The 24,287-nt window shown below is 52.1% G+C and overlaps 3 protein-coding genes across 10 annotated transcripts; 2 read left to right on the top strand and 1 right to left on the bottom strand.

Moving 5' to 3' along the window:
• Positions 1-2,445: 2,445 nt before the first annotated feature.
• Ndor1 (NADPH dependent diflavin oxidoreductase 1) lies at positions 2,446-10,715 on the bottom strand. 8 transcript variants are annotated; one of them, XM_021156066.1, is made up of 14 exons: positions 10,523-10,715; positions 10,167-10,244; positions 7,025-7,122; positions 5,505-5,603; positions 5,321-5,422; positions 5,019-5,228; positions 4,631-4,752; positions 4,326-4,546; positions 4,131-4,238; positions 3,858-3,972; positions 3,560-3,709; positions 3,346-3,464; positions 3,184-3,278; positions 2,446-3,077 (listed from the first exon to the last, which is right to left on the bottom strand). In XM_021156066.1, the coding sequence occupies exons 1-14, from the start codon at positions 10,655-10,657 to the stop codon at positions 2,933-2,935; spliced, it is 1,797 nt and encodes a 598-aa protein (XP_021011725.1). In that variant the 5' UTR covers positions 10,658-10,715; the 3' UTR covers positions 2,446-2,932. The 8 variants fall into 8 exon arrangements, 6 of the variants coding, with proteins under 6 accessions (XP_021011725.1, XP_021011726.1, XP_029329879.1 ...); XM_021156067.2 differs by having other exon boundaries at positions 3,560-3,706; positions 10,523-10,703; XM_029474019.1 differs by having other exon boundaries at positions 10,382-10,615.
• Positions 10,716-10,735: 20 nt separating this feature from the next.
• On the top strand, positions 10,736-11,831 carry Tmem203 (transmembrane protein 203). The gene has a single exon (XM_021155829.2). It carries the CDS (start codon positions 10,974-10,976, stop codon positions 11,382-11,384), a length of 411 nt encoding a protein of 136 aa, XP_021011488.1. The 5' UTR covers positions 10,736-10,973; the 3' UTR covers positions 11,385-11,831.
• Positions 11,832-15,955: 4,124 nt separating this feature from the next.
• On the top strand, positions 15,956-23,208 carry Tprn (taperin). Its single transcript, XM_021155869.1, has 4 exons — positions 15,956-17,923; positions 22,173-22,383; positions 22,471-22,577; positions 22,695-23,208. The coding sequence occupies exons 1-4, from the start codon at positions 16,058-16,060 to the stop codon at positions 22,755-22,757; spliced, it is 2,247 nt and encodes a 748-aa protein (XP_021011528.1). The 5' UTR covers positions 15,956-16,057; the 3' UTR covers positions 22,758-23,208.
• Positions 23,209-24,287: the final 1,079 nt, after the last annotated feature.

Here is a 24,287-nt window from a genome sequence, read left to right on the forward strand (position 1 = left end):
TAGCCTTATTTAAGTTCTGGATTTATAAATATCTGTGGAGTGTTTATAGGACTCTGATCATTTCTGTGTTTTTGTTTTTGTTTGTTTTTGTCTTTTGTGGGACAAGGTTTTTCTGTGTAGCCCTGGCTGTCCTGGAACTCACTCTGTAGACCAGGCTGGCCTCAAACTCAGAAATCTGCCTGCCTCTGCCTCCCGAGTGCTGGGATCAAAGGTGTGTGCCACCACTGCCCGGTCTGAGAGCCTTTCTTATGCTTGTTATATAGGACTCAGTTTGAAATGTTTCACCTTACATTGTGTCACCAATGAGCCATGAAGTGAGCTTGCATTTGTCTGCATCTCCCAAGTGAGGGCTCCTGGTCCAGTGACATGAATTTCAGAGTCAATTAGGAACAGAGCCCAACAGACCTTGGGCATTTGGAGGCTTCAGGGTCTGGATGGGCCCTTGCAAAACAAAGGCAATATTGATCCCAGCTCCTCTGGGCTACCTTCTCTGGTGAGTAGCTTAGGTTGGGTGGGAGCTTTTGAAGGCTGGCTTGTGCAATGCAGGCCTCTCCTGGTAGTTACTGTGGCTGCTGCTGTTGCCTTCAGGACACACACCAGCTTCTGTCTGGTGCAGGTGAGAGTCTGGAGCCCTTGCCTTCTCCAATGAACAGATTTCAGGATAAACAGAATCACTGTTAGAATCACACATTTGTGTCCACTTTCACCAGCTGGACTACGATCTGGCGGTATAGCCCAGCTTCTGCCTGTGGCCAGTGAGATGACCGCCCATAGTGAGCACATAGGGCTCTTTTCACAGCTCTTCCTGCCAGGCCAAGCTCCTTCAGAGGCTGTCCTTGTGTCCTTGGCTTTAGCTAGTATCTAGGCTGCAAGGGTGTGTAAGCACTCTGACTGGCTTAGGCTCTTAGGCATGTATAGTCTTGGTATTGGTGATAACAAGTCTTTGCTGATTACCAGAATCCGAGCATGGACTTCAAAGCTTGGCCAGCATTCTGGGCTCTGCTTAGTGGGTGGAACGGTCTAGCAGCATGAAGAGTACCCCTAGTAAAAGGAGCGGCATGAAGATGACCACCAGCCCGAGCAGTTCAAGGACCAACAGGCTCAGCAGTGACAAGCGGCGGGCACAGGGGCCACGTTCCCGTAGTGCCCACAACCAGGTGCCTAGGCTGGGAGGGCAGGGCAGGAAGGGGAGACAGCTCCGCCCTCCCACAGGTCCTGCCAAGAAACGCAGCTGGTAGCGGTGCTCTAAGGGACCCCAGGGCCAAGGGCCAGGATGCAGGGCTGTGATGGATGCAGTCCGCATTGGGCGCTGGGGTCCATCAGCTCGAAGCAGTTCCTCCTGCAGCTGACAGATCTCCCACTCTAGCATGGGTGTCTTCTGACGACACAGTGGACAGCACACACGGCCCAGGTCAGCTCTGGGGGTCATGCCTAACAGCTGGTGTAGGCAGCCCACACACAGGCTGTGACCACAGTTTAGCAGGGTCAGGTGGTGCTCACTAGGCCCATAAGGCTCAGCACAGATGGGACACTCCTCCTCCTCCACAACCTGCCCCTCACCTTCCTGCTCTTCCACAGTTGACTCCAGGGCCCAGGCAGCGGATGGGTCTCTGGCCTCCAGTTCCGGTTTACTGTCTGGAGTTCTGGCACCCAGAGGGGCCCTGAGATCATCCTCTTCATCTGCTGGCAGCTGGCACAGTGGGTCCAAGAGCTCAGGACCCAGAGAAGCACCGGATGAACTAGTAGACACAGAGCTGGTGTCATTAGGTCCCAGGTTAGAGCCACCAGAACAGAGGTCAGGATGCGTAGACTGAGACTCCAGGATGACAGCAGGGATTGTTGCAGAAATGAAGGTGTGGCCCTCAGGAGTCAGGCAGAGCTTGGCTTCCACCCATTCACCTGAGCACTAACCTCTAGCTAACCCTTCGGCTTGCTGACCTCACTGGAAGTAAGCTTCACTTGGGTCCCCGCAGCATGTCAACTCTTGGTATCTCAGGCCTAAGAGTGGTGTTGGTCTGGTCCCTGTTCCACAAGTTGACAGACAGAACAGAGGTTCCTTAGCTCCCAGCTGCCCTTGGACCTGTCTGACTCCTCCAACAGGGTTTTCTTCCCAGCAGTGGAGGCCCTGCCCATGGGCGGGCCAACACAAATCACACCTCCTCCACCTGATCATTCTTTCAGTTCTTTGGAAAGAATAGTGCAAGCTGGCTCTTGGCTGGGACTTCCAAATAGCTCTCTAAGCCCTCTCTGCTTGGCCATGAGAGAAGGGTATATGAGCTTGGCTGAGTTGTGTGGCCATCAGAGAAGGGGACTAGCTTGGCTAAGCTGTCAGTACAAGCCTACGCTCATGCCCTGGAGGGGTCTTTGCCCACCACTAGCAGATGCAGATAATCCATGTTCCACCCACCACTCTCAAACCTAGAAGCAATAAGAGAAGTGAGTGGCTACCCAGGCAGTTAACTCATGTTTATGGACCTGAAGACAGACAGATTTGCCCATTCCCAACGCTCAGGAGACTTGGTCACTGGTGGCTTTTCAACTGAGCTGAGCTGCACAGGTGTTATGGGATTAATGGGAATAGCACAGGGTCAGACGGGCAGTGCAGCCTGCACAGCTCTATGCCCTTTGGAGGGCTTAGCAGGCCCTTGGTGGTATGGACTATAAATACAGATTTGGGGCAGAATGAAGGGGTCTGAGAGAAAACTAGGAGTGCTGGCTGCACCGGGGCTGGGGCTACGTATGGGACAATGGATTTCACTGAGTTTGGCTGTACGCAGGGACTGCCCTCCTGGTCAGCTGGACCAAAAAAGCGAAACTGTGGGTCTACCCAGTGTTCTGGGATTAGAAGGCAAGAGGTAATGATGGGCCTTCTAGACTCCAGCAGGCTCCCCAATGCAGCTGTTAATGTGGGTGTGAGCTAGCAAGTGGCTCCTCAGGCCCAGGTCTCAGTCTGGAAGCGCAGTGTCTGCTGGAGCCTAGCAAGGTAGGCAGATGCATCTGCAGTAGAGAGTCGTCCTTCTTCTTGGAAAATGGACATAAGGGCTTCCGAAACATCCGTAGGCAAATATTTAGCATTGCTGGAAAGGCAGGCCTCAGAAAGCTCAGTGATCCCGGATTCCCAACCCTTACTACTTCCCTTCCCTAAAGGCTGGTCCACTCCCCGACATTCCCAAGTTTGCTCACCCTGCTAGGTAGAAGTAGGCACCTTGGCCATCCAGCAGCTCCCAGACAAGTGGCCCCAGCTCTCGAAGCCGGTGCTGCACATATACCTTCTTTTCCTGCAGGTGTCAGAGGCTAAGTTTCAGCCATCCCAACTCCTGTCCTATCTAACTTGAATATACTCACCTGCTCCCGGGAGAAGGCTGTAACCAGGGTCAGGCAGCCCTTCTGCTCTAGCTTCTGCCATTCAGTCTGCCAGTAGAAGTCCTGATCCCGCTGGCGGCAGCCAAAGAACAAGAAGTTTCCTGGGGTACATAGGGCAGTCCCCGTCTGGATGCAGAAATTCAGCTAGACCAGGCTCAGTGGTCAGGTCACACTGCTTTGGAGCTCCTGTACTCACCAGTTTGGCCATGGGCCACTCGTTCCTGAATGGCTGCTCGGAAGGGGGCCACACCAGTTCCAGCCCCCACCATGATAATGGGTGTGTCTGGTGTTTCTGGGAACACGAGGCTCCCAGGACGTACCCACAGAGGCACCCGGACAGGTCCTGCTGCAGAAGGAAAATGACATGAAGGAGGTCAAAGACAGTGCTAAGGTGCTCACTGGGACTTGAGCTCCTGGGGTAGCAGGAACAGGGGAAGACAGGCACTTGAGGCTATATTCTCTCCCAACCCCCAACCCCAGAACTATGGATTTACCTTGCCCAGGATTCAGGGATGCTAGCCAGGAGGAGCAGAGACCACGGCGGGGCTCCTTCAGACGAGTCTGGTACTTTACCACAGCCACAAGGATCTGTAGCCTCCTGGGATGAGCCTAGGGACACAGTGATGGCACTGCCCTGCTAAAGCACTCCTGCCTACTACCAACCCCAGGAGGGACAGTCCCTGGTAGAGAGGCAACCCCCATCTACACACGCCCTACCCAGTCCCAGTTTTTCCAGCCAGTCTTCAGTTTTACTCAGAGCCCCTCACCAGTAGGGAGGAGGCAATGGAGAAAGCCCGTGGGCGGATCCGAGGGATTAGGTCCAAAAGGTAGTCTGGAGGAATGGCGCCCGCTGTATGTGGGAAGTCGCATAGCACCTGGATAAATGGAGTCTTATTGTGTGCTGGTGTGCACACCACACCTCAGCAGCCCATACCCACCTGCCTGCCCACAGGCCGGCCCACCTCCAAGATGGTTCTGCGGGGCCGATTGCAGTACTCCCAGAGCTCTTCCTGACCTCTGGCAGAGCTCAATTCCAGCAGCTTCTCTCGCTCCAGCGCATGTTGGGAGAGACAAGCAAGGAGCTCAAAGAAGGAACGGCGGGGCACACTGGCAATGTCCAAGTACTGCGACACGAGGTGCCACACAGTACAGGGCTGGGGCAGCCCTGGTGGGTCAGGGACACCTGCGGGAGTGGCATGGAGGCTTGGTGGGTCGGGTCATTAGGTGGCACCTTGGAGCTCAGAGCTGGTACATCTCCCGCACTCACCTGGTTCCCGTGGCTTAAGTGTGAAAAACTGATTGGGGTCCAGGCACAACACTTGGCAGAACTGCTGGGTGTGGGCCTCCGAGTTAGAGGGCAAAATGAATACAACATCACCAGCAGCAAAACTGTATGAAAAAGTCACCAGAAATGTGGGGATGGCGTAGAAAGGACAGAGGAGCTGAGGGGACAGAAGGGATGTGTACTGTGGGGGGAATGAAGGTACTAAGGAGATGGAGGTGGGCTGGAGGTCAAGCTCTCAGAACTGCCTGGCCTTTGGCTCTGGCATACCCTTGTGAAGCCCTAACTACTGCTTACCTTTTCCCTGACCACACTAGCTTCCTAGGAACATATGGGCACCCTGCCTGACTGCTTGAGGGCTTGGGTTCCTTACCTGATATTTGAGTCTGTAATGTCAAATTCAATCAGCCGAACATCCTGAAAGTGTTGGGGGCCAGTGACCCTCTGATTGGTGATCACAGGTGCCAGGAAAGGCTGTAACTCTGATGGGGGTGTCTGAGGGGCTGAGCTGGCTATGTTGAGCTCCTCAGCCCCTATGCTGGGGACCTCCTGAAGGAACTGGAAGATGAACTTGGAGGGCAAGCTGTGGAAAGTGGAACTATCAGTTGGGTGGCCTGGGGGGCATAAAACAGCTCAAAGTCCCTTGATATTCATATACCCAAGGCTCAGACTCACGGGACTCCATGAGGAATCTCAGGAATGTCAAGGGGTACTGGGTACATAACCATTATCTTCTCCCAAAGGTCTCCTACCCAGGGGTCAATGGCAGCATCAGGCCTAGGAAAGAGTACAGGCATTGGCCTCAGTGGGCCAGAGCCAAGAAGGGTCACCACAGAGGAACACTGACACCAACACCTACCCCAGCTCATGCTGGTCATCACCCAGACATGGGGGCAGAAGGGCACTGCCTCCTAGCTGCAGCAGCCTACGATGTAGCTTCTTGGCCACAAAGTTGAACCTGTGGGTGGAGACAGTAAGGCAGGCCCAGAGTGTGGGCTAACCAACAGTATGGGGCGATAGTGCAGTCAACTTCCTGGGCAGTGCAGGATGGTGCACACTGACTTCAGCATGCAGGGGATGAGAGATTGGAGCAACAGCTATAACCACAAATGGTAAGTCCCTTGATCTCAAGAAGCTACCACATGGACAACAGTCTCATTTTATCAACCCATATCTCTGAAGTGATCAAGACCATGGATTCCCTGTGCCAGGGCTACACAGCTGCTATTGGAGGTGGGGCTGGGCGGAGAGCAGATAACCGTGTTTTTCTGTGAGAATATTCCCCTCTTTGGTCTGTAAAAGACTCACTGGTCCTTGCATCAGCTTGTCCTTTTGGGAACCACATCCATAGTTGGGCTCTATCCTACCTTCTCTGTGTATCCATAGTGCCAGTGAGCAAAAGCTCTAACCAAGCAAGTCACACCACCACCATCTTCCTATTTTCTCTGCTTTATGATGTAGTAGGATCCAGTCCTACCCAAGGTTTGTGGCAATTCTCCCTTATTTGCTTTCTGAGTGCTGGGATGGTAAGGTAGTAAGTCACCATGCTCAGCTTCCATTTTCTGTTGTTTGGTTTTTAATTATTTTTACATGTGTACACTGTAGCTGTCTTCAGACACACCAGAAGAGGGCATTGGATCCCACTACAGACAGTTGTGAACCACCATGTGGTTGCTGGGAATTGAACTCAGGACTTTGGAAGAGCAGTCAGTGCTCTCGATCTCTCTGAGCCATCTTCTCCAGCCCCATTTTCTGTTCTTTTTATCTAAAGTAATCAAGAACCCTGCCATGAACACAACTTTTTAGGGGGCTGGAGTGGCCCTCAGTGCTGGATGACACTGGGCCCTGTGGAAAACAGGTCTTAGGTATTACATAGCTACTTGCACCTTTGCGTGGAAATCCCTCATCATCACTGCAGGAAGTAAACGAAGCTCACAGCACTGCTTGTTTAGGGACACAATGCCTCAAACCCTGACAGCGAGAACCCATGAGCATGTCTAATAAGCTACCTAAAGGTAAGCTATTCACCTCAGGGCTCTTTTCAAGTTGTTAATACTTCAGACTATGTTTGGAACATAGTGAGGAACAGGGACAGACTGGATGTTGTAATGTAATGCTAGCTGGTCTGAGCCTCACCATGCCCTGAATTCCATGGTGGTACTCTGCCACCCTGTTCCTTCCCCAGTGGTGGCCTTCTCTATGCCAAGTCCTTACAAAGATTAGTGTGACCACTAGGGAATATCTGTGCATAAGGTTGATGAGCCAACACAGTGTAGGGTCACATGGTCTACAACGGATGGGCACCTGGGGTACCAGCTGCCTGCTTCATTTCTTCCTTGACTTTAATAACTGTCTCCAGCAAGTCCACCCCCTACTCACTTGGCATATGAGGAATCCCCGAGGCCTAGGACAGCAAAATCCATTTGACAGAGGGAGCTGGACGGCAGGCTCTTCCGGAATATGAACCTCCAGAAGTTCTGTAGCCATAGGAAAACTGTTAGGACCGTAGCGCAGGCCAGTTTTCTGTCTGAGGTCCCAGCAGGGACAGGAGAGGATGGTGTGGAAGGAAGACCATTAGAGCCCAGAACTGTACACTGACCAATCTGGACATCTCTCCTTCACATGGAACAAAATTATAGACCAGGAACCTGCGCACAAAGAAAACTTATCCCAACTGTGTAAGTATTTCTCATATATGGTAACCTGTAGCTCAGTGCCCCAATTAATTACCTGCTGCCCCCCTGCAGGACACTCAGTGCAGTATTCTTCCTGATCTGGTCTAGGGGTGAACTCGCTTACCACCCTCCAGCTGCTTCTCTATTACTGTGGTGGTGGACCAGCCAGTCTACGGCCATAAGAAGGGAGAGGCCAGCTATAAGTTCTCACTCAAGTTTTCTGGGTAAAGAAGGGAGATGGGCTGTGCTTTGATTCTCTGAAGGTGTTGAGTCACTGACTCATGCCCTCGAACTCTGAGTTTATAATGACCTTTCCAGTTTGTTGCCCTCTGGCCTGTCAGCCATTAGGCCATGTTGTCTATTATCCCCAATAGTTAAACTCATCCTCTCTGGGTGCCCCTTTGCAAGCATGTGGTCACTGTCTCAGGCAGTAGTTCTGTCCTTCCATTATGTGACATTGTTTATTTCCTTGTAGACAAGGTCTCTCTGTGTAGCCCTGGCTGTCCTGGAACTCTCTCTGTAGATTAGGCTGACCTTGAACTCAAGAGCTCCACCTGCCTGTGGCATGTTGAGATTAAAGGCTGTGCCAGCACCACCCAGCTGTGTAACACCTTTACTGTCCTTACTGACTGCCTTTCTACCCCTTCCTTACTTTGTCACTCCTCACATGATCTTTAGGTTCTGTTGACTATTTTCCTCCACTGTCCAATTTCTGTGTTACACTTGGGAGAACTGCTCAGCTATATCTTCCAATACTTTGCAATTTTTTCCCTGCTTCCCTATCTCTGTCTAGCCTCCTTTGACGCTGCTCTTAGCCCAGTAATGGCTGCATCCATACTGAATTCTAGGTTCTGTTTGTCTTTGCCTTTCACTAGAGTCTTCACTCCAGCAAACATATTCATTCATTCATCCATTCTCTCTGTCTCCCTCCCCTCGCCTCTTTGACTCTCTGTGACCTATTTGTACTTAAGAAGCTGCTGGAAAAGCTTTGGGACATGCCTATCACAGTAGATTTCACCAGAAAGAGATAAGCAAAGACCCAGTTACTGGATTTTTTCCCCCTATAACTCCAATGTGTTTTTAAAGAGGATTAGGGCAAAGAGGCCAAGGCCAAGGCTTTCCTGCCCTGCAGACCTGAGGGACCACACTGCTGGATGTGTTTTGGGATGCTGGGTCTGTAGCCTCTTCAAGGGACTTCAGTTCCGGTTGTGACTGAGACAGTAACTACTGACTCCTGCTCCTACGTGGGGTATCCACAGACCAGCACACCTCAAACCTGAGGGAGATCACTATTCCCTCACCTCCTTGTCCTTTTCCTATTTTTTATTTTGAGACAGGATTTCACTCTGTAGCCCTGGCTGTCCTAGAACTCCCTCTGTAATCCAGGCTGGCCTCAAACTCCACTTGCCTCAGACTCCCAAGTGTGCCACCACTGCCTGATGAGTTGTTTGTTTTGATACATGTTTTTGGTTGACACTAGTTTGAGGCTGGCCCCAAACTCTTGGTCCTTCAGGTTTAGCCTCTGGAGGGCTGAGATTACAGGTGCATATCACCATACCTAGCTGATATAGTTTCTTAACATGTAGGTGAGGGCAGCCTTGAACTCCTGATCCTACTTCATCTTCTCTAGTGCTGGAGATCACAGTGTCTGCCCCCCATAGAATGCTCTCCTTCGCAGTCTCTACTGAGCCCAGAGACGTCTCTCAAGCCTCCCACCCTATCACTGACCTTGGGAAGGGGAACTCCTCCTTTCTGACCCTGCCCATGCTAGATGGCAGGCCTGAGGGATAGGGGCTGTTTTTTCAGTTTTATTTTGGGTGCTTCAACAATGATGCTTGTGCCAGGACCTTCCCAGTTCTGCACAGCTAACTGCAGCTCCTCTAGGTACCTCCTGGCACCTGCCCTAACTGGTCCTCTCAATCCACAGGTGGAATTACTTTGGATTGTTTGTTTTTTGTTTTTTTGAGACAGCGTTTCTCTGTATAGCCCTGGCTGTCCTGGAACTCACTTTGTAGACCAGGCTGGCCTCAAACTCAGAAATCNGCCTGCCTCTGCCTCCCGAGTGCTGGGATTAAAGGCGTGCACAACCAAGTCTGGCTTTACTTTGGATTCTTGTGCTGTGATTCTGCCCTCATCTTCTATATCCCTCTGATTACACACCCTGCTGAGTCTACCTTTTGGGATCTCTGGAATGTGCCTGATTTATTCAGCCTTGGGCCACCACCCAGCTCAGGGCACGTGTGCACCTCCTGCTTACGTGGATATATTTATTGCCTAGCATTATTCTTGCCATGTTCAGATAGGCGGTGGTCTTGCTACACTGACAGCATCACTGTGTCACTTCCATAGTCCCTATAGCTTTCATCTTAATAGGACGTTTCACTGTAGCTATCCAGGTTTTTTGAATGAACCTTTCTTCCCCTTTTCTGTCAGCACAGTTCATGGCTGGGGAATCCTCAACTTTCTGCCCTTTACACAGATTGCTTCTCACTACCACCTGCCCCTCCTTTTATTAATTTATTTTAGAGACAGGTTCTCCCTATGTAGCCCTGGCCAGCTCCATCTGCTCCTGCCACCCAAGAGGTAGAATTAAAGGTGTGCTCCTTCCTTCCCAAGAGTTGTGTACGATTTCAGGACCCCCTTCTGAACTCTCTGAACATCTGGCACTTTCCCTAGCACCAGGTGTAGTTTTAAGAGCTATTTCTCTCCTCGGGTCTATACAAAGAATCTCTCTCAATGGCACCTCTCATACTCAACACGCGTTGAAGGGAAGCTATTTCTGTGCACGCTGGGACTCTTATACAGCAATGAAAACAGGATGAGGGTACACATTTGGCCAACCTTACCTTCATGTTGTCAGGAGGGTCTCCTTGGCCTGTGGTCGCACAAACAAATATCACCAGGGGCTCCCTAATGAGATTCGCCTCAAGGACAAGACACAAGTAGATGTAAGGTCTCTGGCAGCCCTGATCAGTGCCCTCCCTGCACCGCATCCCACCACCACCACCTTCACCTAGGGGAACAGAGTAAAAGTGTTTGGACACTTATTCCCAGTGGCTACCAGGCTTTGCTTTCTCAGGCCTCAGCCTCGTGCCTCCCTTTCCCCTGAATCCGCTTGGGCCCAAAGGGCCGCACTCAAACGTCCTCCATCCGAGGGCGCGAAGTCCGGTGGAGGGTCTCCGCCGCAGCGCCCGAGTCTCACCACGGAGTAAGAGTCCAGAGCCTGCACGCGGCAACCTAGCCGCCGGCGCCGGGCCTCACGGCCCAGCCTCTCCGCTTCGTCTTGGGCTGTGCCAGTCTGGCTGCCGAAAAGCACCAGGAGCTGTGGAACCTGCATTACCGCACACCCCGGCCAGAACCGCACACCTCACTAACTTCCCCCTTCCGCTGTCAACAGGAAATGACGCATTTCAGCTGCGCCAGCGGGGAGGGGCGGGGATAGCCTCTGCACACCGCGGGCTTCTACTATCCTCCGGTTCCGGGTCCGGTGTTGGGGTCCTCAGGGTCGCAGGGCCCCGGGGCCGGCGTCCAGGCCAGGTTGGGCTGCTTGCTGCCTCCCGTGTGCAGCGGCGGCAGCAGGCGGTCGCCAGGTCTGCGGTCGGAGACGTCACAGCCCGGTGCGGGGCACCGGTGGCCGGTATTAAGCAGGCGCGATGTTATTCTCGCTGCGGGAGCTGGTGCAGTGGCTGGGCTTCGCCACCTTTGAGATATTCGTGCACCTGCTGGCCCTGTTGGTGTTCTCCGTGTTGTTGGCACTGCGAGTGGATGGCCTGACTCCGGGCCTCTCCTGGTGGAACGTCTTTGTGCCCTTTTTCGCCGCCGACGGGCTCAGTACCTACTTCACCACCATCGTTTCCGTTCGACTCTTCCAAGATGGGGAGAAGCGACTGGCTGTGCTGCGCCTCTTCTGGGTTCTCACCGTCCTTAGCCTCAAGTTTGTCTTTGAGATGCTGCTGTGCCAGAAGCTAGTGGAGCAGACTCGAGAGCTCTGGTTCGGCCTGATCACGTCTCCGGTCTTCATTCTCCTGCAGCTGCTCATGATCCGGGCCTGTCGCGTCAACTAGCCTCTTGCAGTGGCTGGAAATGGAGCACTGCGCAGCTGGAGTTCTGGACCTCCCGGTCCTGACCCAACTTGGTGCCACACTGGTGGAGCTTTGGTCAGAAATCAGTGTTTGCTTGTGCCCAGTTTACTGTCCAGTTTTCTTTATATATAAGATGGTTTCCTCGAGCAAAACTTACAAGTGAAGCCTCGTTTATTAAAACTTATTTCCAGTTATTCATGCTCTGAATTGCCAGTCAATACTGAACTTTTCCAGCATTTGGAGGCTGCATATAAGTAAAATATCCTGCTAGGCTCTGAGTATTTCCCATGGTGATGTGCCCCCTTTATAAATGAGCTTGTTCACACAGCAGCACTGACCTCAGAGCATATCCCTTCATCTGTCCAGGCCAGACTTATAGGATTGATAAAGAGGGCTGGCATCCCTTTTCCTCTTTTCTGCCAAAGACTAGCCTTTTGTTCATTCCACCTCACAAAGAGAAAGCAGACTGTTGAGAAGGAGCATGAATAGGGCCCTGTGTGGGTATCTGCCATCTGAGAAAAAAATTCTGCTCTCAAGGCATTGCTTGATTTCCTGGCTCAACCGATTGCAGTTTCACGGACTTTCCCACCACCTTGTGGCAGGCGTCATTAATACACTTGAGACAGACAGACCTAGAAAAGGAAGCATAGACATTAGGACGGGTGCTCACATGCTCATGGAAGTGGATACATTTACAGCTGAAGTTTATTAGCTTACGGTCTTTGAGTTCATGTCAGTTGTGTGCCAAATGAGACCATTTGCTGATGGAAAAAATGTTTCCTGAAATTAACAATATATATTTAGGCATCTCAATGTTTGCATCAGGTGAATGCTAAGATGCCCTTTGCCATGTGGACAGGGGATCATAGGGCTGGGGTCATTAGTGCACCATGGCTAGAGCACTTTGGGTGTTAGACTATTTTTGGAAAATCTCTGTTTCTTGTTGTAGGAGATGAGTAACTTGCACTACTACCCACCCCAGCTAAAGACAATGGGCTGTATTTTGTAGAGCATGTGACAGTTGGCTTCATAGCTGGAAGCCAGCCTGAGCTGTGAGACCCAGCCTGAAAGAGAGAAAGCAGGAGGGGAAGAGGGGGACAGGGAGACAGGAGAAAGTCTAAAGGAACATCAACAAAAGTTAATAGTTGGCAGATCAAATGTGACCTGCAGAATACAGGGTTCCTCACTATGCTTAACTGTTTGAGTGGGATCATTCTTCCGTTTTGTTTTTCGAGACAGGGTTTCTCTGTATAAAAACAGCCCTGCCTGTCCTGGAACTCCTTTGTAGACCAGGCTGGCCTTGAACTCACAGAGATCTGCCTGTCTCTGCCTCTGCCTCCTGAGTGCTGGGATTAAAGGTATGTGCCCCCAAGCAGCTGACTAGGTCTTTTTTTAACAACAACAACAACAACAACAACAAAATTCTGTGAGGATATGCAGCACACATGCAATGTCCATGGAGGCCAGAAGAGGGCATTAGAACCCCAGGAACAAGTTACAGCCATCCAGGTGCTAGGATCCAAATTCAGGCCCTCTCTCTCTACAGAGCAGCCAGGTGGGTTTTTGGTTTTGTTTTGTTTTTCTTTTTTTTTTTTGGGGGGGGGTGTTGTTTGTTTCTTTGGTTTGGTTTCTGGAGACAGGGTTTCTTTGTGTAGCCCTGGCTGTCTTGGTCTGTAGACCAGGCTGGCCTTGAACTCAGAAATCCGCCTGCCTCTGCCTCCGAAGTGATTAAAGTGGGATTAAAGGCGTGTGCCACCCCTGCCCAGCTGCAGCAGGTGTTCTTAACACCTTACCAGTCCCTGAACCATTTATTTTGAATGAAGAAGAGACTGTCCTGAGGATGTAAGAAGGTTTGTAGTGTGCCTGGTCCTTCCATACTGGTTGTTTGTAGCAGCCTTCATTTGCAATAACCAGAAGTTCATCCTGACATTGCCATGCTTCCCTGTGACAGAACTGTCCTTGTTTAGAATCACTAATAACTTAGTGTGGTCCTTTGCAGAACAGGTATGCTGGTCTGTGCTCGAGTACAGCAGCTTACACCTCCTCAGTCATGTCACATGCTGACTGACGCTGAGGGAATGAGTCAAGGCCTGACTTGTCTCATTTGCCCCCAGCTAGAAAAAAATGTCTCCAATCCAGGATTGGGCAGATTTTTTTCTTAAAGCAAGATACAGGCTGAACTTTGGAGTGTAACATTTCTTAGATTTTGTTCTGTGTTTTCCTGTTTTATTTTGGTAATTTAGAATTTGGAATTCTGAGTATAAAAGCCATGAGTCCTGGTGGTTCATCAGAAAAATTGGATATAATAGTACTGGAGGATCCAGCAATACCTCTCCTGGGCATATATATATACACAGAAGATGTCCCAACTGGTAATAAGGACACATACTCCACTATGTTCATAGCAGCCCTATTTATAATAGCCAGAAGCTGGAAAGAGCCCAGATGTCCCTCAACAGAGGAATGGATACAGAAAATGTGTACAATGGAGTACTACTCAGCTATTAAAAACAATTTATGAAATTCTTGGGCAAATGGATGGATCTGGAGGATATCATCCTTAGTGAGATAACCCAGTCACAAAAGAAGTCACTAGATATGCACTCACTGATAAGTGGATATTAGCCCAGAAACTTAGAATACCCAAGATACAATTTGCAAAACACAAGAAACTCAAGAAGAAGAAGAAAGACCAAAGTGTGGATACTTCATTCCTCCTTAGAATAGGGAATAAAATACCCAAGGAAGGAGTTACAGAGACAAAGTTTGGAGCTAAGACGAAAGGATGGACCATCCAGAGACTACCCCATCCCATAATTAGCCACCAAACCCAAACACTATTGCATATGCCAGCAAGATTTTGCCGAAGGGACCCTGATACAGCTGTCTTGTGTGAGGCTATGCCAGTGCCTGGCAAATACAGAAGTGGATACTCACAGTCATCTATAGGATGGAACACAAGGCCCCCAATGGAGGAGCTAGGGAAAGTACCCAAGGAGCTGAAGGGGTCTGCAACCCTATAGGTAGAACAACAATATGAACTAACCAGTACCCCCAGAGCTCATGTCTCTAGCTGCATATGTAGCAGAAGATGGCCATCATTGGGAAGAGAGGCTCCTTGGTCTTGCAAACTTTATATGCCCCAGTACAGAGGAACGCCAGGGCCAAGAAGTGGGAGTGGGTGTGTAGGGGAGCAGCACGGGGGAAGGGTATAGGGAATTTTTGGGATAGCATTTGAAATGTAAATAAAGAAAATATCTAATAAAAATAAAATATATAAAAAAAAAAGCCATGAGTCCTAGAGGTTCCCTTTGAAAAAGTGATTTGAGGGATGAGGCTATAGCTCAGTAGTAGAGTGCTTTCAGAAGGCTCTGGGTCTAATCTCCGGTACTACCAAGGGTAAATAAATAATTGACTTGGGAAAGACTTCCGGAAAGCTGAAATTCAGTTTATCATCGCCAGTTTATATTGATGGAGTGCGCCAGCGAGTAAGTTAAAGATCTAGCTAAGATGGTGCCAGCTGTAGGCTGCCATGCAACCCAGAAGCCTAAAGGTACCTATCCCTAGGCTGAACTTGTTTTTGCAGAGACCCACATTCCATGAAACAGAGCCCCCTGGAAGGCAAGTGGCACCGGGGGCAGCAATGCCAGGCCTCAGCTGGCTGTGGTCTATAAGGCAGACAAAGGAAAAACACACCACCAGTCTGTAGCCCCCACCTTCCTAATGCCTCCAAGCAGTTGCCCTACTGTGTATGCTGGGGAGGGGTATATATTGCACACTATGCAGCGATACCCAAAGAAACTTTTCAAGACTTATCTGTCATGAGATTATGGCCCTTCAGGGTCACTAGTCCCCTATCCGTTCTTGGAAGTTGGTGTTTCAACAGGAGTTAATGGGACCTTTACCCTTGTTTTTGTACTTTTCTGCATGACAGAACTGCCTAAATGTGTGAGGCTCAGTTTTTATATGTAACCTGTGTGTGCGCAGAAACAAGGCTTGGTGCCTCCTACACACAATGGATACTCGGCAAGCTGTGCACCAGATATTCACACACATAGTAGATCTGGGATCTACAAAACCAAGATTCTCGAAAATAGATTCTTTTTCCCCCGGGTGGATCTCAGAAGCAGCATTTCTAGGTCCGAAAGGGGACCTTGGCGGCCTGTCCACAGCGGTTCAAGGACTCCAGATTGGAACGGAGCCTGGGCCTAAAAGTGGAAGGCCCGTGCAGCCTGTGTACTGAAGTCAGAACTGTGCCAAGGTCACCTAGGTCGCAAGGGTCCGCAAGGCGACACCTGCTTTAATTACCACCATTGCTTAAATTGGGGTCCAGGATCCCGGGTCCAGAGCGCAGAGGCGGAAGTGAGGAGCAGCCATTGAGCAGCGCTTCACTGGGTCCGCCAATAGGGTCTGGCTGCTGCCTGTCGTAGTCCAATGAGAACGCTGAAGGGGAGGGTTTTAGTGGGTATCCTCCAGTCAACTGGGCCGTATGCTTCTGCTATAGGTAGGCAGTTCTGCCCTTAGGTCAGAGCGCGCTTGCCCAATTGGAGGCTACCAAGGGGGGCGTGGCACGGCGCGGTACTGAGGCAGGTAGCTGAGAGTCTGTACCGCGCGCGGTCGCCGTGCAGTCCTGTCGGCGGCCGCGCGTCCGCAGCATGGCCGGCCTGGGGCGGCTCGACCCGGGGCCGCGAACCGTGATGCCCGCCTGGAAACGGGAGATCCTTGAGCGGAGGCGAGCTAAACTGGCCGCCCTGAGCGGAGGCCAGGGATCTGGAGCGGCGCCGGATGGGCCTAACGAGCGGCTGGTGCTGGCCGAGAGTCTGGGTCCACTAAGCCAGAACCCGTTTATGCGACTTGAGTCGGAGCGGCGGCGCGGGACGCGGCCCGCTCAGCAGCTGCTGGAGCTGTACTGTCGCGTGCCCGGCGTGCGGACCATTCGAGCGGACAACATCCTCATCATCGAGTCAGCGCCAGGCTTCCCACCCGCTGTGCCGCCCGCTGCGGGCATCCGCGCTGCCGAGGTAGTGGTGTACGAGGCGCCACAGCCCGGCCGTGTCAGCCGCCTGCTGGAAAAGTTCGACTCGCCTGCTGCGCCCTGCCGTCGCGGGAGCCCAGAGCGCTTCCGCCCTGCGCTCCCGCAGCTTCCCGTGGCGTCTGCATCTGCTGCCACGCGCACTCCTACCAGTCGGTCGTTGGCTCCTGCCTCACCGGTGCTCCTCAGCCAGCCCGCACCCCCTATTTCGCCTGTTCCCGTTGCCCAGCGCGCGGGTCAGCGCTCTGCCTGTTGCGAGCCCGCGCACCCCGACGGCACTGCCGGCCCCGGGGCCCGGCGTAGCGACTTCTTACAGAAGACCGGCAGCAACTCCTTCACTGTCCACCCCCGGGGCCTGCCCCGCAGTGCGGTCAATCGCTCGCTTTCTAATGGACCCATGACTCAGGAATCCCCTGCCGGCCCTGCCAATGGGTTGTCAGGCTCTCCGCCTGTACCGGGAAAGTGGAAGCCAAAGGTGGAGTCAAAGGAACCCTCTCTCCACCCGTCCCCAAGCCCTGGGACTCCAAGTGCCACTCCAGTTGGGCCCCCTGCCTTCCCAGCGCCCAGCCCAGCCAGTGCCACTCCCAGTCAGCGCCAGTGGGTCTCCTCTGCCACCAGCGCCAATGATTCCTTTGAAATAAGGCCATCCTCCAAGCCAGACATGGAAACTATCCCAATCGGGGACCTTCAGGCCAGGGCCCTGGCCAACCTCCGAGTGAACTCCCGCAACTCCTTCGTGTTGATCCCCAAGCGCAAAGCCCCTGGGAACTATCCTTTGGCGGGGAGGCAATTTGAGGAGCCAAAGGGGGAGGTGGGCTGGGCCTCTCAGAGCCAGGGACTCGGATCCCAGCTGGTGTCTACAGTGGATGGTGCACCTGCCCTAGAGAAGAGTCCCTTGGCTGCTGAGATGCAGTGGGCAGTTAGGAAGGGGGCCTGCCCCAAGCCAGCAATTTCTGACACAGACAAGTGTGTTAGGTGGCAGAGACCAGCCTCGCCACCTCCATTTCTACCAGCCACAGCTGAAGCTGAGCCAGCTGAAGGCTTGGGGGTTCCTGGCTTGGCCAAGAATGGCCAGGAGCCTGTGAGGCCAGGACTTCCAGTCACCTTCATTGATGAAGTAGACTCAGAGGAGGAGGCCTTTCAAGAAGCCAAACTGCCCTCCTCAGCAGTTGGTGTGCCTTCCCAGTACCACCTGCACCCTGCCAGGCCTGAACACACCTCAGAACTCCTGAACCGAGGTAGCAACACTTTCACAGTAGTGCCCAAGAGAAAGCCAGGGACCCTTCAGGAGCCACACTTAAGTCAGACCAATGGTCAGGCCCAGCAAGGGGCAGAGGAACAGGATGCTGATAGCTTCTCAGGACCCCATACTACCCTGGAGAACACCCTAAAGAAACGATACCCCACTGTGCATGAGATCGAGGTGATTGGTGGTTACCTGGCCCTGCAGAAGTCCTGCCTCATCAAAGCTGGCTCCTCGAGAAAAAAGGTAAGTGGTAAGGAGAAGGCTGCTGGCATGGAGGTCTTCTCCATAAATCACAGGAGAGTGGGGCTGTGCGCTTGGGCCAGGTCCAGGGCCTCTGTGAACTGTGACAGCCCCAGGCTGGGTTAGTCAGCCTACTGTTTACTTCAGAGATTTGGGGGAAGTAGTGCAGGGCTCCAGAATCCCTTTGGAATGGGTAATTCCAACTCATTGCAGGTCTACCTTCAGGAACTAGCCTGGCCTGTGATTTGGAGGTAGCTGGCATATTCCTGTGCAGTTTAGTTTAGCTTGGACAGATAATCCAGAGCCTGGATGTAAATGGGAGGAAGAAAGCCAGTCATTCTTTTGCAGGTCCTCCTGACTTTGAGGTCAGTCTGGGCACACATCCCATGAGCTAGTTGGAGGGAGTTCTCAGCACCCTGGAAGGTCCGGGAGTCAGAGCTTGGCAGGCCTTTGCCTTCTGCAAGGATGGATTGAACACCCAGGCTTCATGCCAGACATGGTCAAGAGGGCCTTGGGCAGAGAAACTCAAGAATAATCCCCTAGAGGCTCAAATGACTAAGGTGAGCCATATTTCCTAGCCAGCTCTGGCCAGTGGCTTGGAACCCTCTGGGCACAAGGAAATCATTCCTCAGATTCCTCCTGGTTGTTCCAGGGTCTGTGTTTGTCCCCTGGGGCAAATTCCAAGACCTATCCCACATGACTCTTAGTCAGTTGGTACAGGGAAGTGCACCTTTCCCTTCTGCTGAGATGGCACCTGCAGTGTCTACGCTACAACAGCTAGAATGTAGGTTTATCCAGGTTAATGCTGTGCCCTCCGCCTCAGTTTCCTGAGCCATGCCACCTTACCTCCTCACTCTTTTTCCCTTACATCTTACTTCCTGTCACAGTGGTCTGGCCATCAACTCCAGCCAATTCCATCTGTCATGGTGACTTTGGTGTGGATTCTGCTGAGGAAGGAGACTCAGAGCTATAACACTTTTTTTTTTTTTTTTTTGCCACATGAGACCATGTCTCTCTCAATCTCACCTGTGCTCTTTACCCTGAGTCCTTGGACAGAGTGATCCAGGCCCTTCCCCCATCTTCCCCTGCTTCTTGATCCTGATGTCTCTCTGATGGGGCCATCCCCATGCTTGTCCAAGAAGTGGGCGTGATGAAGGCCATTCCTGTAGAGCTGAGAAAGCTGAGGCTTGGCGGGTTCGTGAGGCCGTGGAACTCACAGGACCGGAGCTGAGGCCAGGTTCCTATTTCTAGCGCCTTGCTCCTATCCTGGGATACTTGGCTTCTTGAAACTGAAAAGCTGCCTGGCTCTCCTGTCCTGACTAGAGACAAGTGTGAGAATCACCTTTGGCTGGGTTAGAGTCAGAGGGCAGGGCTGCCAGGTACGGTCGTTCATGTAGATCTCAAACACGAAAGCAGGGCAAGGCCTAAAGACTAGCAGGGGGCTGGAGTGGGACCCTGGCCAGCAGCCTGGCTGTCTGGGCCAGACGGAGGGAGTTGGGGGTCCAGATGGATGATGCTTATTATGGCCAAGTGGCCTGGGCAGGGTTTTCTGTAGCAGTAGAGCCTGCTGATTGTGCTGGCCTGCCTATGCATGCACCAGCTGCCCTGCCCAGCAAGACACAGAATGCCAGTGGGAGGGGGCAGGGCACAAAGCTGCCCAACCTTCAGAGCAGTGTGCAGGGTGAGGCCCTCATGTTCTTTGTCCTTCCCTGACATTTCTCTTACCTGTAGCCCCAGGAGACCCCAGGGTGCTCCTTCTGAAACCCAAGTCTTTGCCCTGGCACAGACTCCTGCTTCTTCCTGTGGGAGCAGGTGGTCCCAGAGGGCCTTGGGGCAACTGCACACTTTGGTTCCCCTCCCCACCTTGACTAGTGACTCCCACCCGTCCTGCTGCTGCTTCCTCTTTCCTACCTCCTGTTCCTGTGTCACACCCTAGCATGATAGTGTCCTCAGGGCTCGGCACTCCACCCTCACTTGTGTGACCTAGTTATGGCCCTCAGCCTGGCTCCCATTTGAAGGCGGGTCTGCCCTTTTGGCCCTTTCCAGCACCATCATCTTCCTCCAGTCTGCACCTCCCTTTCCTAGTTGAAGCTGGCCTGAATGTCCTCTCACCTGCTTTCCTTTTGATTCAGTCTCTCTCACCCAACTCTTCTCATGGGTGACCCCTAGATGGTCTTTCTGGAGCTCGGATCCCCAGAGAGAGACTGAACCCTTATTCATGAAACCTCACTGGTACAGGGTGTACCCTGGGTGGGTGGGTGGGGGTGTAGCAGCTGTGGCTATCACAGTTGGTAGCTCCGATCTATTGTCCTGTTACCCTTGGGAACTTTGGCTGGGGGCCAAATGGAGGATGGGCGCCAGGCTGTGTGCAAGGGATTGGGGGCAGGGTTTGGCTAAACATGACCTCCAGCTGGGCCAGTTGAGCAGTTTCCTCGCTTTGAGTCCCAGGGTGGACACCTTTTGGTAACCCAAGCTGGGTGTGTATGGGTAGGGCAGGTTGAGGGAGAACAAAAGGGCCCTGTAAAAGCTGGAAGGTTCTGCCACCCAGGGCCATGTGAAAGCTCAGAGGTTCCATCACCTGCCTGCCATATTAGGTGTGCTGGGTAAAGTCCCCCAGATACTGGTGACCAGATATGTACAGTGACAATCCCTGTCTGGACCTTCCCCACATGCCCTGGTGGTTCCACCCCTGGCAGGGGTTATAAGCCTGAGCTACATGGGACCCACTGACCTGTGCTGTAAGTAGGAAGGAGACCTATGAATACTGGTCTGCCAGAGGAGACAAGGGAGATAGTTACTGGGGGGACTGGGCCCCAGCTGAGACAGGCAGGCTTATGAGCTGCTTCCCCACCCCCAGCCTGGCCAGGCCGTGCCAGGCACCGTACCTACATGTGTCTATCCCCTCAGCCTCCCTGCTGGGAACTATGCAGACTAATGAGGGTGTGCTAATCTAGCTGGGCCCTGGCAGCTGGTCCTGTATTCTCAGTAGTGAGGGATGGGCCTCAAAGGCTCCATCCAGGCATCACTTTGCTATAGAAGGCTCAGGTATGTTGGGCCCTATACTATCCTGTGCTCCTCCTAGGGAACTTATCTCAGAAGGCTAGGTGACATCATCCCTCAGCTTCCACCTAATGGGATCTAGTCTTCAAGGACAAGATAGGCCTTGAGGTCAAAGCAGGGTACAACCAACATGTCTTCCTATGACAGGAGTGAACATCTCTGTTTTGCCTGACCTGGGGTGTTTCACAATTTGCCTGTTAATGTGTGCAGATGGCCAAAGTAGGGAAGGCCTGGGAGAATAGACGTCTCTGAGCAGGTTGAAAATCGAGGAGCTCCAATTCCTGGGGTTTTTCCCCCTGGGGTGGGGCAGATACCTGGGTCAGGGTATCTTCCAGTGGGCAGAGGGCTCAGGAGTATTGAGAGTCATGTGGGCAAGTGGCCATTGATTGAGAGGGAAAGCAAGCAGGATGCTGGTTCAAAGTCTAGGCGTCCTGCTTTTGTGGGTCCTTGGTCCATTCTGTGGTGTGTGCCAGGGTCATTTGCTGCCTCAGGACAGGCTCAACCCTCCTGCCAGGCTAGTCTTCCATCCTGTTGGGCCTCTGGCTCCTTCCAGGAGAAGAGGGGGAACCTGAGCTGGCTGTTGGTGTCCTGTGCCTAGGAGTTTAATATTTCGAGCCCAGCAAGACTGCCCCATCTGCTGCAGGCAAGTGCTCATGTTCATTCCCAACCCACTAGGCTGAGCTCAGCTGAGAGGACCAGGGAACCTCAGCAGTCATTGATTGTGGAGATGGAGCTCCCAGCCCAGGTAGCAGACAGGAAGATCATGACAGAGGGTTGCCCACAGCTTTCTGTCCCTTAAAACCAGGCCACTAGGAGAAAAGGGAGAATTTGTTTGATTATGAAATTCTGGAGCCAGTGAGTGAGGCACACAGTAGGGTAGGAGTTGGGAATCACTGATGCTATTACCCTACTCTGAATAAAAAGTGGGACTCCCCAGTAGCCCAAAAAATAGGTGGTACTTAGCACCAACAGCCCAACTGATGGGTGTTAGCCTCTTAAGCAGCCCCTGACAGTGATGGTTGGTACTAGGATTCTTCCCAGAACATGACATTAGCTTTAAGAGCTGCTACAGGTAGAGAGAGGGTGGGATAGGTGGATCCTATAACTCTTGGTAGAAGAGTCTTCTCTCCCTGTTTAGCACCTCTGCCTAACTGGGTGGTAGGGCCCCTGCTGACATGGCTCTTACTCCTAGATGAAGATCTCCTTCAATGACAAGAGCCTGCATACAACATTTGAGTACCCTTCTGAGAGCTCTCTGGCACAGGAAGAGGTGGAGGAGGAGGAGGAAGAAGGAGAGGAAGATGGTGAAGAGGAGGAAGTGGGGCCTGACTCAGAGAAACCCTTCAAGGTTTTCTTGCCCCGGGCCACATTTGTAAGCAGTGTGGGACCTGAGAGCAGCTCAGGTAATCACAGCCATTGGAATGGGCACCCTGGGAGTGGGGTCTGGACCACACTTGCAGGTATCCATGCCTGTTGTCTTCCGTTCACAGGTCTGTCCAGCTACACTCCAAAGCATTCCATGGCCTTCAGCAAGTGGCAGGAACAGACACTGGTGCAGACTCCAACTGATGTGGAGCTCCCACCAAAGGAGGTCATGGTAAGCCAGGTGGAGGGTGCTGGGTGAACACCCAGATCACCAAAGGAGGCTGACTGGCTTGGGGAATGGTTGAAGCCTGGATAAGCCTTAGTGGCTATATTCTATTCTTTCTCTCAGCTCACACCTGCCAGTCAGAACGACCTCTCGGACTTCCGCAGCGAGCCAGCCCTCTATTTCTGACCCCTGCAACTGTCAGGATGGCCAAGACTTAGCCCCAGGTGTGGTGGTCCTGGAAGCCAGTCAATACCCAGGAGCCCTGACTGTATTCTGTGCCCCTTTACCTGGCTCTCCCTGCCTTCTCTCTCTGTTACCTCCTTTTGCCTTTAGGGTCAGATCTGAATCTCACACCAAGGATGAACAGGTGGGAACTGCCTGTGGGACAGGCTGACATCTGTCCATACTATCTCATCTGTGATGAGGTGGAGGCCTTGAGCAGATCTTGTCCCAGAGTGCTGTCGCACATTTCAGCTCCTACCTTGAGGAGTGAGAGGCTACCCTAGCTATTTGCTCTTTGCTGAAATCCAAGCTCCTGCCCTCAGCGAACTCAGCTACTTTTCATGAAAGATGGCAGGGTGTTTTTTCTTTTTTTTCTCCCCTGATATTGGATTCAATAAACAGCACTGTAACAAGGCTGCTTTTGCCTTCTTTACACAGCCCTCAGCCTGAGAACAAGGTGCAGTCCTAACTTGGCACCTGTGTGCAAAAAAAGCAAAAGGGCCTCAGCATGGTACTGTCACACTTTGAGCTTGCTGGTCTGGCTCTGGCTTTTGTTCTCTTCCCACTGCAAGTCTGCTACTCTCTCTCTTAGAGCTAGTACTGTGGGAAGTGGACCTAATCTCTGGGCTCTGCAACTCCCATGACTCAGGGGCCTAGATGCCAGATGGGAGGAAGGTTAGTGTTATAATTGACAGGATTCAGCACAGGGCCAGGAGCCTAGTAAAGTAGCTAGTGGTGTATCACACAGGAATGGGGCTAAATGGAACTTTGGAGGTCTTTTCTCATGTTTGATTTGGATACCTCCCAACCTATAAGCCTGTAACAAGGCTATAGCAACAGAGATTCCCAAAAGGCTAGGGGGATGCAGAGCTGCCTGCTTGGAAACTGTTCGCAGAGGCCTTGGCAGCCAGTGTAGAGATAAGGCCATCTGCAGGCACCGAATGTGTCTTCTTTTCCTGTCACTGCTTGACCAGAGTTAAGGAGAGTGTTGAAGTAGGTTTCTCTCAGAGAGTAAAAGCCCAGCTTTATAGGTACTTTTTTGTTTGTTTGTTTAAGAAAGGGTTTCACACTATGTCCCAGTCTGGTTTACAGTTTACTATGCAGACATGAATGGCCTTGATTTTAAGGCGATCCTTCTTCCTCAACGAAGAATGACAGGTGTAAACTACCACAGCTGTTTTCTGGATCTTTTTGGTCACCAAATACTTCCAAACTTTCCCCAGAAGCTGTGACAAAGGGCTGGGTCATGGGCACATGGAAATAGGAAGTAAGCAACACATATGGTTGGGTCCTAACAGCAGCAGCAGCATCAGATTGGACAAAACAGAACTTACTGTCCCTGTCTCTATCTCTGAGTCAGGTTCTGTATTGAGCGCCATCAGAGAGCAAAGCCCCTCACAGAAAAGTGGTTTGTGTTCTGGACTTGGGGAAAACACCAGCACCTTTGCAAAGAGAGTTAAGGGCTAGGGCTGACCTATGTGAGGTGAGTACTTC

This window comes from Mus caroli, chromosome 2, assembly GCF_900094665.2.
Source record: "Mus caroli chromosome 2, CAROLI_EIJ_v1.1, whole genome shotgun sequence".
NCBI lineage: Eukaryota > Metazoa > Chordata > Mammalia > Rodentia > Muridae > Mus > Mus caroli.

Excerpts from the sequence above, each read along its gene's own strand:
- Ndor1 (XM_021156066.1), bottom strand. The coding sequence starts at position 10,657 with ATGCAGGTTCCACAGCTCCTGGTGCTTTTCGGCAGCCAGACTGGCACA. Across the intron at positions 5,423-5,504 it reads GATGACCAGCATGAGCTGGG|GCCTGATGCTGCCATTGACC; the intron begins GTAGGTGTTGGT and ends ACTCTTTCCTAG. Across the intron at positions 5,229-5,320 it reads GAGATTCCTCATGGAGTCCC|CTTGCCCTCCAAGTTCATCT; the intron begins GTGAGTCTGAGC and ends CACTTTCCACAG.
- Tmem203 (XM_021155829.2), top strand. The coding sequence starts at position 10,974 with ATGTTATTCTCGCTGCGGGAGCTGGTGCAGTGGCTGGGCTTCGCCACC.
- Tprn (XM_021155869.1), top strand. The coding sequence starts at position 16,058 with ATGGCCGGCCTGGGGCGGCTCGACCCGGGGCCGCGAACCGTGATGCCC. Across the intron at positions 22,384-22,470 it reads GGGACCTGAGAGCAGCTCAG|GTCTGTCCAGCTACACTCCA; the intron begins GTAATCACAGCC and ends TTCCGTTCACAG. Across the intron at positions 22,578-22,694 it reads TCCCACCAAAGGAGGTCATG|CTCACACCTGCCAGTCAGAA; the intron begins GTAAGCCAGGTG and ends TCTTTCTCTCAG.